Here is a 16,753-nt window from a genome sequence, read left to right on the forward strand (position 1 = left end):
TCTGTCCTACTTCAATGTGTCTTCTACCTTTTTACTCTCTGCAGTGCTTGGCTCTTGATAAATTTGAAGGCCATGCGGATGAAACCCACGTGACTGACCGTGCTCTTTCTCTTCTGGAGGAGAATAAATTCTGGGCTGCTCTCATCTTTCCTGATCTGGACCCAAAAACCAGACTGCTGCCGCCTCATGTCAAATTCAAGATTCGCATGGATATAGATTCAGTGGAGAAAACGAACAAAATCAAAGACAGGTGATGGCAGTCTCGCATCTCACAATGTGCTGAAGGCTTGGCCCAAGCTTTGCCTAGGCTATGGCTCTAGGCCCAGGTTGGCTGGAGTCGGAATATAAATCAGAGCAGCCAAGACATTTCAGTGACTAGGACAGAATATCCCAGTGGTGAAAATATTATAATAAAAAGCTAGATAAATGATATTTTGCTACTCTTTGGGGGTTTGCCACCCCAAATTCTGCCTAATGGTAATCCCTAAATCAGAGGGTGTTATGAAGCAGATGAGCAGATGCTTGATAATATACAGCCATCCTTTATATGATGGTACAGTGTGGAATGCACATCCAGAATTGGACCCCACATTGTGTAGGCTGGTAACAGAAGAGAAGCCTTGAAAGCCTGATTTACTCGGTGTAACGTAATTTATGGTAACATAAAAAGCAAAGATAGCTGTGTTAGTTCATAGGAAGAGCTGGAAAAAAACAAGATATTGGGAAATAACTTGAACAGGACCAACTTAAAAAGTTACAAAATAGTGAGCAAGCTTTCTCCAGAATTCTTCGTCAGGTTGGATGCTGTACAAAGCTGGGGGGAGGAGATAGGAGAAGAAAACACAAAGAGTACATTAAAAATTGACTGGGTATTGTAGCCATAAGGTTTGCATTTAGGCTCAGTCTCAAAATGGAGGCTGCAGACTGGCTGAATTCATCTCTGCTAGGTGTTGCGGGTTTCAGGTTACACTTAGGATTCTGAGACAAAGAAGCAATGGCTGAAACCCAATTTGGAAAGTATAAAACACCAACAGTGACCTAGATCTATCTCCAGCCTTAAGCTAAACACACAAGTTCCTAGCTGGGCGGGGTCTGTAGTTCTCATCAAGGTAGAGCTGCCTCTTTTTCAACCTTGAATAGTGTAAGTCCGAGGCTCTGGCAATTGTAATGTCAACCCTAGTCAGCTTTCCACCACCCTCAGCTTTCTAGGTTGAGTATAATGTTTTTATGTCTTCACAGGTACTGGGATCCTGGCCCAAGAGCTGACCCAGTGGATGATCTGCGTTACATCTGGGGAGGGTTTGCCTATCTGCAAGACATGGTTGAGCATGGAATTATCAAGACGCAGACTGGAGTTGAAGTGCCTTCGGGGATCTACCTGCAACAAATGCCCTATCCATGCTTTGTAGATGATGTGTGAGTAAGAGCAGCCACAGTGATCTGTTTCTGATAACTAATTGGGTGGCTGGGTGGGTGGCAGATTGGATTTTACAGGGGGCTTGGCTGCTTTTTGCCTTTGATCTTGCTGAAAAGCTGGAGAAATCCAGGATGAAGGTATTAGGCAAATCTCCTCCCCACCCCCAAGGAGTCCGGGATGGGCTGCTGCCCTGGTTAAGTCTGAGATAAGGAGGCTGGAACAAAAAGCAACAACACCAAAGCACTGGAGCGTTTTAAAACTTTAAAATAGAGAACAGCAAGGAGACCTTAGGTCTGGGATAACTTCCATTGGGAAAACAACAATCCATGGATTCATTAGCAGGAATGTACAGGAGAAGTTAGAGTTTATAGCTGTCTGAATCTTCCCATCAAACAAAAGGAGAGGGGAAAGAGCTTTTGTTTTTTTAAAAACTCCTCTGGTTTTTAACAAGAACTTGAAGGAAGGTTTGGTGAAATGGTACAGTGTTCCAAAACAATCAGTGGCTTTCCCTATCTCTGGAAAACATTTTACACTGACTGACCTAGCAGGATTTTGTTCTCTTTTTCTCTCATGGCACAGATATTGTGTGGGCAGTTGTGCCCCAGAAATGCCCTTGCAAATCAGGGAGCCAGAGACTCTCCTAGCTCTGGAGATTCCAGTGCGGTGAAATCGACAGTGTGTCTGACTAGAATCAGGGAGACCCATGTTAGGAACACAAGAAGAGCTTGCTAGATCAGGTCGATGGCGCATCTGGTCTGTCGTCCTGCTCCCACGGTGGCCAACCAGATGCCTGCGGGAAGCCCAAAAGCAGGGCCTGAGTGTACTCTCCTCACCTGTGATTCCCAGCAACTGGCACTCAGAGCCACACTATCAGAAGCATAACCATTGTGGTTGATAGCCTCGCCTTCCATGCGTTTGTCTAATCCTCTTTTAAGACCTCCCAAGTTGGATGCTATAACTGTTCCTTATGGGACCGAACTGCAGCATTTATCTGGGCTGTGTGAAGAAGTACAGTCATACCTCGGGTTACAGCCGCTTCAGGTTGCATTTTTTCGTGTTGCAGACCACCGAAACCCGGAAGTACCGGAACAGGTTACTTCCGGCTTTCGGCGGTCGCGCTTTGCGCATGCGCAGAAGCACCAAATCGCAACTCGCATGTGCGCAGACGCGGGTTGCGAACATGCATCCCGCATGGATCACATTTGCAACCCGAGCGTCCACTGTACTTTCTTTTGTCTGCCCCAAATATTCCAACATTCAGCTTCACAGGATCCCCAAGTTTTAGTGGTATGAGAGAGAGAGAGGGTCAAAAACTTCCTTGTCCGAATCACGTTCAAACACCTGATCAGCTATTAAGCTCGCAGTCTTTTCCTTTCAGACTTACATACCCCACAGGCCTGTTTTGAAGTTTTGTGTGCAAGTGGGGAGTGATAATGTGCCATCCTGAGCTCCTTCGTAAAAGTAAAAAAATATAATAAATGATAAACGAACTTTGAATAACTTATCAGCACCCTGCCCCTGTAACAAACAGTCTATGAGCAGATAAACATAAAGATAATAATGTTGCAGTAAAAATACAATACAAGCAACAAATCAAGCACAAGAATAAAACTGAAACAGGCAATTTAAAATAGGAAGCAAAGAAAACCCCATACCAGAAAGATATAAGAGTAGGCACCATGCCAGGCCTCTTTAGGCAGGACATTCCACAATGGGTGGGTCTGCAGTTGGGGCTTGTCAACCTGGGAAGGTAGCCCATTGAGGAGAAGGAAAACTGATCCTAAACCTCTGCTGCCTTGCAGCATATTTTGAGAGAAGAAAAGGCTAAGGAGTAAACCCTACACAAATTTGGAGCGGAGTCCCTAAGATGGTTGGATGGTGCCTCGCATGCCTCCTTCTGGCAACTCTTACAGCCAAGCTGTTACCAAACGTGTTGCTCTGCTTCCTTTGGATCGCATCAGTGAGGCCAAGAGGGGGGTCCTGTTGTCTGGGCAGCCCAGACCCTCCATGCACACTGTCCAGGCTTGTGCCCTGGGGTGGTCACTTAGGTGCAGTTAACACAGTGGTTTGACTTCACCCTTGGAGGCCCACTCCATTGACAGACAGATGCCAACAAAAAACAAGGCCTCTAAAAAGGCCTTTTCTCTCATAGCCACCCACGGTCCCTCGCTAGGCAGGGACACTTGGAGAAGGGCCTCAGATGATGGCTTGGGTAGGGACATGTGGGAAGAGGTCATTCCTCAGATACCAAAGCCTCCAAACAATGAAGAGCTTTAAATGTCACACCTCTGAAAGATCAGCATTGTGAATAGTTCTGCAGCTACAGTATCTGAGCATCTTCCTTTGTAGGGTTTTGTGGCGGTTCAGCTGCCTGTGCTGCTATGCGCAGGAACGGGGTAGGGGGTGGTAGGGTCATAGTCATGCATACAGCATTGGAGTTTTGTGTATCGCCCCCTAACAAAAACCTAACAATATCAAATTCTTCACCCTCTTACTTCAACTTCAGCTATCCATTAAGTTCAGCAATCCTGAGGTTAGAAGCTGAATGAACTTTCTTTTTCAGATTACAGAGGGTAAGAGACCAGGCCCAGGGTCTAGCTTTTTCTAAAGGTTTCGCATTCCTTTGATTTATCATCAATCATCATTAACCCCCAGGTCTCTTCTTTACATACAGGGAAGGGCTCTTAATGCCGTTTTTAAACTGGTTTCACAATGGGGAAATGCTCGTGTAAAACGAGAGCTAGATTAATAGCATAGGCCCAACACATAATGAGACGAGATCCCACTTACGTCGTCTTTTATAATTCCGCTTTCAAAGTTGCTTCAAGGCTGTCTCTTCTTCTAAATCATACTATGCTGGGTATGTGCTGCCATAGCTGCTTGTCTGTGAATGAAGTGCCTGCCTCTGATGAAAGACAGCCCTCTGGTGGTTAGACCCAATAGCATAATTCTTGAATGTAAACACTATTCTTTTAGATTCATGAATTTTTTTAAAATTAAATTAATTAATTTAATTAAGCGTTGATAATACTGCACTGAACATACAACCTTCCACCAGGTAAGAGATATATTTAATATGTGGCATTTTTCCTACCTAGAAGGCACCTCAGTTTGGGGAAAATACCACATAGGCTCATTTTACATCATGTGTGAAAAATCACTCTCGTGTATCTGTTGTCCTGACGGATTATGGAAATACAGTCTCACATGGCTCCGTCCCCAGTGAATATACTGGCTCCATGTAGGAAAAACATGGCACTTCCTTAGGTTGCGGTCCTAACTTGGGAGTTGAACTCAGTGGGAGTTACTTATGAGCAGACATGTGTAGGATTGCATTGTCAGGATAGCAATGGGTTGAAGCTAACTAAATTCTACTCAGAGTAGACCCACTGAAATTAATGGACCTAAGTTAGTCATATTTATTGATTTCAGTGGGTTTACTCAGAGTATACTAATGCTGAGTACAACTCGGTGTGTGCACTGTATAGAAGCATCTCCCTGCAAATATAACAATATTTCTTACTTTCCTTCTAAGGTTGAAGTATGTGAAAGTAAAGTCACAAGTATTGTTCTAGTTGGGTGCCATTTGTATGTTGTTTATATACTTCTCATATTGATATCCCATGTTTTATCCCCGGAACTCATGATCCACCCTCATTTTCTCTCTCTCTAGACAACATAGGCTGAAAGTCAGTGAATAGCACAAGACGGGCTTCATGGCTAAATGAGAATTTGAACCCACCTCTCCCCATTCCTTGCCCAAAACACTAGCTGCAACATGCTGGCTCTTTGACAAGATATTGGTAGGGGGACAGGGGAAATACACAGCGGTTTGGCACTTTGAAAATGAAGTTTGGCAGGGAAGCCTTATCATGCAACAATAACAGCAGAATCCTCGAGGGCATCATTTTGTGGTCTCTAGTTTCTATTTCTGTTTCCTTTTTAAACACAAGGGTCTGTCTGGGAGGCACCAGCTTGCAAAATATATCCCTTCTCTGCCACAAATAGCATGGCCTAGATTAATTCTCAAAAACACTCTTTTTCTCCATTTGTCCAGTAGCGACCTCACTTAGCAGCCAAGGTGAGAAATAGTCTGCCTCTGCATTCCTTTTGTTTCTGACTTGATCTGTCTTGCCATGATCTTATCTTTGGCTCCAGATGCTACCCCCTCTCCTAGCAGCACAGACAAAACAGACGCAGATAATCCCATAAACATATGATACAGGTTTATTCCCCCCCCCTTTAATTGCTACATATCCATGTGCTGACTTGATCATATCCTCAAGGAGGAGGCATGGCTGTGCAAAAGGGCAGGATCTACCTCTAGATCAGGTATTTGAGAAGGATAATTGATCGCGGGGCTTTGGAGCAGTCAGTGTGGGTTCAGCCACAGCACAAGATTGCTACCTATGCATGGCAGGGAAAGAATATTCCAGCAGAAGTTGATACACCTGTGAACAATTTAGACCTGCTTCCCCCTCCCATTTTTAATTTGATTTGTTCCATTGAATTGAGATTGCCATTAACACAGGGCTCACACAATCAGAAGGTGTTTTCTGTTCCCATAATGAAAAACCTTAGACAAAGATAAATCAACCACCAAGTGGAAATAGCAGTGAGCAGACTGGGGAAAGGCGCTGTTGCCAGCTCTACCAAATCTTAAATATATTGGGGGTTTATATGGGTTATTAATTGTCTGCAATAACAGAGGAGGGCGATTTTCAAAAAGGCAGAACCCATAAATCCTTATGGGGCAACATTTCCTGTTCAAGCAAAATCCATTTTTTAAATCCACTTTCCTAATAATGAAACTGTGCTGTCTTAGGGATGCCATGACGCTGTGCACCCACACCAGTTTTATGCCAACCTACGGTAACTTTCACGACTTCCCCTGAAGAAAACTGGGAAGCATAGTTTGAGCATGTTCTGAATTCTCATGGAAAACATCGGGAGTTTCCCTAGAGAGAAGGAACGGCTGTTAGACCAGTTTCAATCCATGCGTCCCTTTCGCACTGCCTCTTGGAGACTGTTTGATTTTAACCTTTGTTTTATTTCTTTCCTGGGCAGCTTCATGGTTACTCTGAACCGTGCCTTCCCCATCTTCATGGTGCTTGCTTGGATCTACTCTGTCTCCATGATGGTAAAGAGTATTGTGCTGGAAAAAGAAATGAGGCTGAAAGAGACCATGAAGAACAGGGGGGTCACTAACGGGGCTGTCTGGTTCACCTGGTTCCTAGACAGCTTCATTATGATGGCTGTGAGCACGTTTCTCCTGACGACTCTCATTACGGTAAGAGCATCACCTCCAGGCGAGGAGCATTTTTCTTTTTCAAGGCCCAGACGTGCCATTTTGCACTCATGCTGCCGGTACTATCAAGGAATAATGGGAGCTATACGAAAAAGAGACAGACAGACAGACAGACTTATGCTGGAAGGATCAGCCTCCCGAGCACGTAGCAGCAGGCACATTCCTTTAGGTAGCCCCCAAAGGCAGCATCAGCACTTGACAGAGATAGATATGTTTACTCCTGAGAGACTCGCAAGATTGCCTTCATGACAGTGCCTCAGGTTGGATTAGGTTTGACAGGTCACGTTCTAAACATTGCTGCTCACTTCAAGGAGGCCTCAGAAAGCAGGAATTTCTCTCTCTCTCTTTCTCTCACTAAGTCTCTCTCTCACTTCTTTTTAAACCTTACTGTCAGGCATCTACCCTCTAACTCATTTGTCACAACCACCAGCTGTTCGCTTGGTTCAAAAAAATCCGTTGCTTCTGGGAGGGGGCACACAGAGTCATACCACTCAAGTGTGTCCCTCGGCGTTTGCTTTGATCTTTTCAATAAGCTTCTCCTCATTCCTCTATTTGGTCTGCAAAGTCTTACATAGGAAGCTGCCAGGTCAGACCACTGGCGCATCTCACTCAGTGTCGTCTACAGTGACCGGTGGTGGTTTCAGACAGGGGTTTTGCTCAGGAAAATTAACCACAACCCCCCCAAATTTTGGATAACCCTCAAAGCTGTGCCAAACTTTTGCAGTTGTTTTGCCAGACCTATTTAGAGCTGCTCTGGTTTTAATCTGGGGGACCTGTTGCATGCTCCACCGCTGAGCTGCAGCCCATCCCTTAACCTCTCTCTTTCCTTGTCTCTGGCTTACTCGGCCTTCTAACGTCCGCCAGACATGATAACTGGGCATTGCTTTGCAAAATGTAGAATGGCCCTCTTAGTGACTGCAAATATGCGCAACGCAGAGGGTGACATAAAAGGCCAGAATCCACCTTTCAGCTTAATTGCTCACACAAAATTATCCAGACTGTTGATTCTCTCAGGAAATAATAATATTGATCTGCCTTGTTGAGTTGCACAACAAGAAAATTTTTGAATTCTCCAAAAGCTTTATATAAATGCTGAATGTTATCTAATGAGCATTCTAGGATAGTTCCCAATGGATTCTCCCTTGCTCAAAACACTCATGGAAGTGAAGTGGAATGTTGGAAGATTCAGGACAGAAAAAGGACATCCCATAATTAAACAATGGAACTCACTCCTGCAGGCCACCAACTTGGGGGGCTTTAAAAGAGGATTAGACAAATTCATGGAGGATAAAGTTATCAGTGGTTACAAGCCATGATGGCTGCATCCCGCCTTCATGCTTGGAGGCAGCACACAAGAAGGGAGAGTGCTGTTGTGCTCAGGTTCTCTTTGTGGGTTTCCCATAGGCATCAGGTTGGCCACAGTGAGAACAGGATACTGGACTAGATGGGCCAATGCCTGATCCAACAGAGCTATTCTTAAGTTCATTAGAAGATGGAACTCTTGCTTTTAAGTCACGGGTCATCTTGGCAGCTGGTGGGTGGAGTGCACCTTTCATGCCTCTGAGTAAATAGTGCCTGGGAAATTTCTCCTGACAAAGGCGAAGCTGAAAATGCAGTGGGAACTATTCTGTCATATTGGGAACTACTTAACAGCATGAAAACATACCTCTGTATACCCATTGGCTTGGCTTTTTTGTTCTGTTTCTTCTTGTTGGGTGTGGCGCTCTTGTTTTTTCCTGGTGACCCTAAGGATTTCTTTCTTTATTTAATTTTCTGCTTCCTCTTGCTGTTTGTTTATTATAAGGGTTCTATGTTATTTTGATTGCTTTGTGATCTGCTGCATTCTAAAACAAAAGACAAAGCCTTCCTGATAAAGATAACTCTGGATGCCAGAATCTTAGCGCTTACTAAAGAACAAATATTTGTAAATAACTACTGCTAAAGCAGTTTACTTTTATGAGAAAAGCCTGCTCCTGTTCAATTATTCCTTTGCCAGGCCTACCTGAACTGATATGGTGTGTCAGCTTTGACATTGTAGCTTGGCTTAGGTATGCAGTCCTATACTGTAGTTAGCACTTAACTTTGAACCACATTAATTTGGTGCTTATTGTTTGTTTGAGTTCACCAGCAGGGCTGATGTTATTTATATCTGGTGTTTCCCCCCTGGACTGAGGTTGTTTCCCACTTCAAGTTCAGATCAGTGTATCCAATATATCTTTTTCTTTTTCTCTAGAATAGTTAATGCCTTACGTGACACATGTACGTTGCCAAATACTGCTGTTAAGAGAATGGCTTTGGCAGTATCTTTTGAAGAGTACATTAGGGGATCTGACATCTGACATATTGGCAAACTATGAGCTGGTTGTTGGCAATAGACCCCTGGTGATATAATCAGATACGCTAAAGGCCGACGCATTCCTCTATAGGAGTTTATGCCAGCAGTGATATCATACTAGTAGTAATTCATACTCTATATTGTGCTATTCCATTACTGCCACTTTTCGTGTGTCATTCTTCCTTGCACAAGCATAATTATACCTAATGCTAATAATTACTGCTGCACATGAACAAGCACACTTCCTGTGTGGGATAAAACAACAATGATGGTCAACTGCCATTTGTAACTTTTGTCAAAAAATAGCTGTAGATATGCGACACCTAAACGTACAGAACAATTGTCTGTCCCACTTGATTAGATAAGGTTAACTTCCAGTTGAGGTCCAACTGTTCACTGTAATGGGGTCCTTAAAGATTCATAAAGGTCATCCTTGGTTTACTTGGCAGTGCAAAGGATCCTGGTAGATCTTAGCCACCCTCATGAGATCTCCCTGGTTCTGGGTATTTGAATGTCATTTAGCAGAAAAATACTATTTCAGCTTTTTAAAAGGCAGCAACTTTTAAAAAGACAGTTGATTCCCCTCTTCATGGACCCTATTTTTCAGAGGACTGTAATCTGGGGAGAAGAGATGACATGCATAATCAGAATATGCTCTGAAAATTCAGTATTTTGGCTTTTTGGTTTACTTATTTTTAAGCATCTGCTTTCAGGCAAAGGTGCAGTGTGTGAATTTGTATAAAAAACACTTCAAGCAAACTAGGGAGGTGGAGGAACATGTTTTTAGCCCCATTCCAAATCTCTTACTTTTCACGTTTTGTAAAATTTTAGTCTGGTTGAACTATCTGTTTGACTGCTATAGGATGCAATGCTGTACATGCTTATCTGAGAAACAGTCGTATTGAACTCAATAGGATGTCTGAGTAGACATGCATAGAGTTGCAGTCATAGCAAAGTGATTGTCCCTTGACCAACAGAGGGCAGCTGCACAATTTATGCTGGGAGGAGCAATGATAACCTGATATTTTTTCAATAGCAACAATCCATGCAATGGCCTAATGATTACTGAAAGGCAGCTGCTTTTGTAATTCATGATTCAGTCCACAAGACACCCACATGCTAGACTAGACCTGTGCCTTTGAACTGCACTTAGAACAAGTGAGGGTGCTGCCTTAATGATGAGCCAGAAATCTGGACAAGAAGTCTTCTGAACTGCTGTGTTTGAACTCTGTGGTGGTGGTGGTGGTCCTCCTGCCTTGTTATCACCCAGTGCTTGGTACAGGGATGAGGAACCTGTGGTGCTTTTAATGATGTTGAACTACAACTCCCATCATCCCTGAGCATTGGTCCTGCTGGCTGGGGCTGATGGGAGTTGGAATCCAAAAACATCTGGAGAGAAATTCACCCAGTGCCTCTCTAGGAGTGTACAGGGTCATCCTGTCGTCTTTTAATCCATGGCAGGCTACCTTCCCTGCAAGATAGCTCCTGGTAACCATGCCTTGATCTTAAAGGAGGCTGCATTACCCAAAATGCCTGATCTTGAAGCTAAGGTTTTACTAGCAACTCTATGACATTGAGCAACCTGCTGCAGCAATATTGCAACACCTTGCATGAAAGGAGAAGTATGATGAAGCCACACTGATGACATGCACAGCACAGAACAAACAGCACAGCTTAAGCTGCCTGTCGCTATGATGTGGCATTTTACAAGGATTGGATATGTTGCATGACCACATAAGATACTTAAAGAAATTCTCATACAGGTTCATCCTTCCACAAAACACACACACAGTTGTTGAACAGAGCTAGGTACATCCTTCATGTATCTTATTGTCTGGAAGAAGGTAGAATATCAGACCTACTGACTTGAGTTTCACCCCAGCCCTTCTTTTTCCAATAGACTCTGACATAAATGCCTAGGCAGAGAGGGTGGATAGCAATGAATGAGCAGCGATGAGTTCTAGTCTAAGCCATGCCGTCAATGGAGACTGTGATTAACTGGATCTTTCACTTTCTTTCTCTTTCTTTCTTTTTCTTTTTCTTTCTTTCAATACAGTATGGCAGAGTGCTTCATTACAGCAACCCCCACCTCCTGTTCCTGTTCCTGTTGACCTTCACCACGGCCAGCATCATGCAGTGCTTCTTGCTCAGCACCTTCTTCTCCAAGGCTAATCTGGCAGCTGCCTGCAGTGGCGTCATCTACTTCACCCTATACTTGCCTCACATTGTTTGCTTTGCCTGGCAGGACAGGCTGACTTTTAAGCTAAAGATTATGGCGGTAAGAAATCCTTTTCACCCACTACCTGCACCCAACTCAATAGAAACCACAGTGCCCTCTAAACTGTGTCATTTATAACTTTTATAATTTCATCTTGTTTTTTCAACATCTTGGAAGCCTCATAGGTGGGAGATCAGTGGAAACCCATTGGAAGAGATTGAAAACTTTAAATACTTAGGCATCCACTTCCAGTATAATGCTTCCTGTAAATACCATTGTAAGCTTGCACTTAATGGAGTGGATACTCTAACTCTAGCTCTGGCTATCACCTGTATCTTCTTTAACAGAGGGAACCAGTTCGTCCCAGCTGCACTAAAGGTTTTCAATGCCAAAGTAGCCCCAAAACTCCTGTATGGCATTCCATTATGGACTGGTGCAGTTAAGCAATTGTTGGAATGCTTCCAATCCAAATTTATGTGCAAAATCCTGGCGCTGCCAAATTGTGTGCCATATACAGCCATTTGTCTGAAAACTGGACAAAGGCTGCTGGAAACCAAAGTGTGGCTCACCACTATAAAATTCTGGTTCAACCTACATTTCATATCCGATCTATCTTCTTTAACTTTCCACATGCTGGCAGAAGCCCATCACTCCAAATTGCTAGGTTGCATTGAGAGCAAAATCAGAACCTGTGGCCTATCACTCGAGTCACAGCTTACGCTGCTACAATTGGAAGCATACCAGACAATCAAGTGCAGAATACTAGAGTTTGAATTCCAAACCCTTTGCAGTGCAGCCAACAAAACCTGTTCCCCACTGGGGTTGGGAATTACACCCTCGTTTGGCCAGGACACTCCATATTTACACCAGCTTTACGATCCCCACCTACGCAGAGCTCTTTCCCTCACAAGATTTAATGTCACCGTCTGCAGTTTTGCAAGGTAAAGTAAAGGTAAATGGAGAGGAGGGATTTCACCAAATAATCTTTGTAGGGGGTTGAGAGGCAAAATTCTCCAACAATTTAGGGGTGCTTGAAAATGTCTTGGAAAATTGCTGTGATTTCCATTAGCTTAAAAACAACAACAGTGTTTTAATGTACACAGTTGTTAATGTTTATCTGTAAAGGGGGGAGGGGATAATGCAAATACAGACACTCTGAAATTTAAAAAATTGGAAGATGAGTGGAGTGGAACATTCAGGAAAAACTAATCAAGGAAATCTACCCATCCCCTTTTCATTCCTTTGTCTGCCATATGTTCATTGCTAAGAGTTTCCCCCAACCCCATCAAGGTAACTTGACACACCCCCTTCCTCTTCCTCTTCCAGAGCTTCCTTTCACCTGTGGCATTTGGGTTTGGTACAGAATACTTGTCACGCTATGAAGAGCAAGGCCTTGGGCTACAGTGGGATAACATCCGAACCAGCCCACTAGAAGGAGATCAATACAGTTTCTTGTTCTCTATGGAGATGATGGTTTTGGATGGTTTTATCTATGGATTGCTTGCTTGGTACTTGGATAATGTCTTCCCAGGTATGGCCATGTCTCTTCCCTACCCATTTTAAATAGAGGTAGCCTTATGGACTCTGTTGCTGCTAAAGAGTGATTTTAATAGAACTGGATTTTAAAGTTAGAGCTTGCCTAACTAAACATTAAAAAAAAATCAAGTAAATAGCATCTCAGAATGTTCAACGCCAACCAGTTGAAACCTAGTGCAAACACTAGGTCCTGTGGCTCTGTGTAGCTACCACTGCAAAAAGGCAGTTAATAAACATGATTATAGCCTTGAATATAAAATTTTGGCCCCTGTTCCTTACATTATGGTGTCTTGTCCCTGCTGTCAGCATTTTGGCAAATTATGCACAAGGACAAAGGGGCAAAGTAAGTCTCAGGCCACTATTTGCAACTTGCCAGGAAAACATATCATATGATCTTATATTCTTTTGCTTTTGTTCAGAAGTGTACAGTATATGGCATTTTAAGAAACTTGTCCTGCCGCATATTATATGTGTTCAAAAGCTAAAACAAAGCACCACAAAAGATCTTATCTGAACAAGGTAATCTCACACCTTACCATTGATTTCCCTCTTATACGGGTTTCTGAAAATGATGCTGGTTACCACCGGATTGTTTCAGAGCCTTTCCCCTTCTGTAAAAGACTTGTAATCTACTCCATTTTAAGGAACTTAAAAATAGCATTTTCATATCTTATCCATGGTGGAAGCAGATATAAGCTGCTCATTTCCTCATTTACCAAACACTCCCTATTTGTCCCACAAGGTAAATTTTTTTTTTGGGGGGGGAAACACCCACAGACAAATCTGTAAGTTGACAGCTATGCCTTAGTACAGACGCAGATCCAGCTTGCTATGTCTTGGTTTGGGTATGAGCTTCAGGAGCTTTAAGAGCTTCAGGAGCTCTTAAAGATAGACCGAAAGAAGAGGCGAGTTTTATGAGCCTAGGGATTAAAATCTGAGCTGGAGAAGAATTCCCACCTGATCCACAAAACATCATCCCTCCCTTCCCGTTAAAAATGTACTGACTGGAAGCAGGAGCAGCACAAAAGGGAAGGAGGTCTGTTCCTCCTTCTCTGGTGCCCTGCTACACAGCACACCAGGAGGATAGTTCTCTTAAGAGCCACCAACACTGCAGAAAGAGAGATAGAATGAAATCTTTTAAGGCAGCTGGACAGTTTCATCTGCAGTGGCCCCTTAATCTTTGGAATTTGGAAATTAACTTTGAGGGTAGGATTTGCCCACAGGAATCAAGTCACTTCATAGTGTAATGGAATGCAGAGTAATAGTTAGTGTAACTGATGATGTAGTGGCTAAGAAAGTGAGCTAGGAAATCCCTGTTTCAAACCTTGCCTTAGGCAGAACACATACTGTACAGGCTTTCACTGCCTGCTTATTAAAGATTCAACCAATCCCTGGTCTGGGGAATAGCTTAATTCCTTAATTAAATTGAGTTTCAGTTTTGAAAACAAAAGCAATCGGGAATGTGGTTATTCTCCCTCTGTCTCTTTCCCTCTGTAAAAAAACTTTATAGCCAAGACGGTGGTGGGTGGCTGTGCTTTGTTTGAACTTCTAGTGCACAGCAATGTTTGCTGCTAATGAAACACCAAGTAATTATTGCAGCATAAGATTTGCATAGATGGGTTCTTCCCCATGGCAAAACACAAAGAGGTTTATGCACCCTACCAACTTGTTTTTGTTTCAGGAGACTATGGGATACCACGGCCTTGGTATTTCCCTTTCCAGCAGTCTTACTGGCTAGGGTCAGGGCACCCAAAGGCTGAGAAAACAACAACTGTGGATGGTGAGTTATGTGGAAAAACTGGTGTTCAGAAATAACTTGAGAACCGCTGATCCGTTTAGAGGCGAATGCTCTCTTGCATTCATTATGGGAGCCATTGTAAAGATTAGACACAGGCTTACAGTGGGAATCTTAGCAGGTGGCTTTGAACTCTGAGTGGCCCACTGTTATTAAAAGTGTTGCCGGAGAGCGAGTCGGGGTTCTGTCTGAAATCTTTCTAAATTATGCTGAGATTAACTGGCGGCCTGCAAATCATGTCTCTCTTACTGATCTGTCTGGAGATAGTTGACAAGGACTATTATGACAACTGCTGAAGGAAGTAGCATGATTCTGATGTTAACTGAGCTGGCACTGGAGTGACTCTGAACATCAGGTATAGCATTTCACTGTTCCTGGAAATATTCTATAATCTCCCTTCCCTCTTGCCCACCACCCCAAGTGAAACCATACTTCTGACATGTCCCCAAATAAGGGCTAAAACTGGTCCAACACACGGATGTGACCAACGCTTTTGCAAGTGGTCTGAACTAAGCCTGATACTCAAAGACGACCCATGTTCCCTTTAGTCTTACGATATCTGTTTTCTCAATGCAAATATGTTGGAAGATCCAGGTCCTCTCTTTCTGATGCTGCCTTTTTTCATCAGCAACCTGAGACTGGAGCAGACTTCTACAGACATGGAGAAGGATGCTCTCGCTTCTACCAAGAGATGCATAATAGAAAGGCAATATGCTTCAGCCCATTTGAGATAGGCGTGTTCTTGCATCCTGACCATTTGGGAACTGGTCCACACATCCAAGATACATAGAGGCAGACTTGTTCCCTGCATTTTTAGCAAAAGCCTTCAAGAGACTTAACAGCATCTTAAAAGCAAACCATTTGTTATGACATAAGCTTTCATGGACTACAGCTCAACTTCGTCAGATGTATGAAGTGTGAACCTGAGTATTTGTACATGTAGTTTCAAATGTATCATTGGTGATCTACGTAGCGCCCATGCTGGAGAACTGCACTTCCTTCAATTGGAGGTGGGCATGTACTTGGTTAAAGAGAACCTCCCTCCTTAAAACAGCAACAACAGGTCACAAAATGGAGCTGCAGACACAGGGATCAGACCCAACTCTGCCCAGTGTCTACTCTGGCAACAATACTGAGATCATTCACATGATCATCTTCCATTGTGATATATGCCATCATCTGCCAGAAAGCTCTTCTGCAACAGGCCAGCCTCTTTGCAAAAGAATAAATGGGCAGAAGTCTGACATTAGAAATTGTGATATTCAAAGCCAGTGTGAAAATTTCAAGCCTTAGCATGACCAGCAATGGAGTGAAGAAACTTCAAATGAAGACAGCAATGTGAAACCACTGAATTACAACACACCAAGAGGTTCAATGCTATCACTTATGGACTGAACCGAGACAAAGGATTTTGAGCACATTATATGTGTTAATTGACATATCAATGCCAGGATGTCTTTGTCCCCCCCTCCCGCCCCAGAATTACCACTGTTAATAACATAATTATAATCGCTTGTGCTTTTCTATATTTCATTTCTCTTTGACCTCATGGTTTACAATTCCCCCCCCCCCAAAAAAGAGAAATGATGCTTATATATATACCTATAACTCTGGATGATACTGCATTCCATTTAGCAAAGTCCACAAAGAATATGCCATGCTAAATTTGATAACCTTTAAGGTGCTGATGCATCTGCATTCCTGGCTTGGGTTTAACTTCCTAGCAACATCTCATTGACACAGCACCTCTTCAGATTTCTGATACATCCAAGGAAGAACCTGGTCAGATGTTATGTCCTCTGTTGGGTCCCTGGGAATGGTCATATGAAGGATACTCTGGATTGTATGAACTGTCTCGATCTGCGTGCATGTTAAGGATGCTAAACTAGTTTCCATTAAGAAAAACCTCCAATCATCCAGCTCCATTGAATTATCAATGATGTTGAAATCACTACTGTGAGTCCAAGTGCCTGAAATAGGTGCATAAACAACTCATTCCAGAATCCACAAAACCACAGTGACAAACAGTTGCTATACTACAGAGAAGGGAGGAGAAAATCTGTTATTTGCATGGCTGTTCTGTTTCTCGCTGCCATAGTACTTCACAGGCTATGAGAGGCTGTTTGAATCTGGTTCTCAGCAGA

The 16,753-nt window shown here is 43.2% G+C and overlaps 1 protein-coding gene across 1 annotated transcript in view; it reads left to right on the forward strand.

The window, feature by feature from the left end:
- Positions 1-16,753, forward strand: part of ABCA4 (ATP binding cassette subfamily A member 4) — a 98,598-nt gene that overhangs the window by 44,658 nt on the left and 37,187 nt on the right. The window contains exons 13-18 of the mRNA XM_083444739.1: positions 45-250; positions 1,240-1,416; positions 6,485-6,707; positions 11,117-11,338; positions 12,605-12,809; positions 14,496-14,594. Coding sequence (XP_083300865.1) covers positions 45-250; positions 1,240-1,416; positions 6,485-6,707; positions 11,117-11,338; positions 12,605-12,809; positions 14,496-14,594 — 1,132 coding nt within the window. The remainder of the gene's footprint in view (positions 1-44; positions 251-1,239; positions 1,417-6,484; positions 6,708-11,116; positions 11,339-12,604; positions 12,810-14,495; positions 14,595-16,753) is intronic.

The sequence above is a fragment of the Podarcis tiliguerta genome (genome assembly GCF_965153285.1).
Source record: "Podarcis tiliguerta genome assembly, chromosome: 6".
In the NCBI taxonomy this organism is placed as follows: Eukaryota; Metazoa; Chordata; class Lepidosauria; order Squamata; family Lacertidae; genus Podarcis; species Podarcis tiliguerta.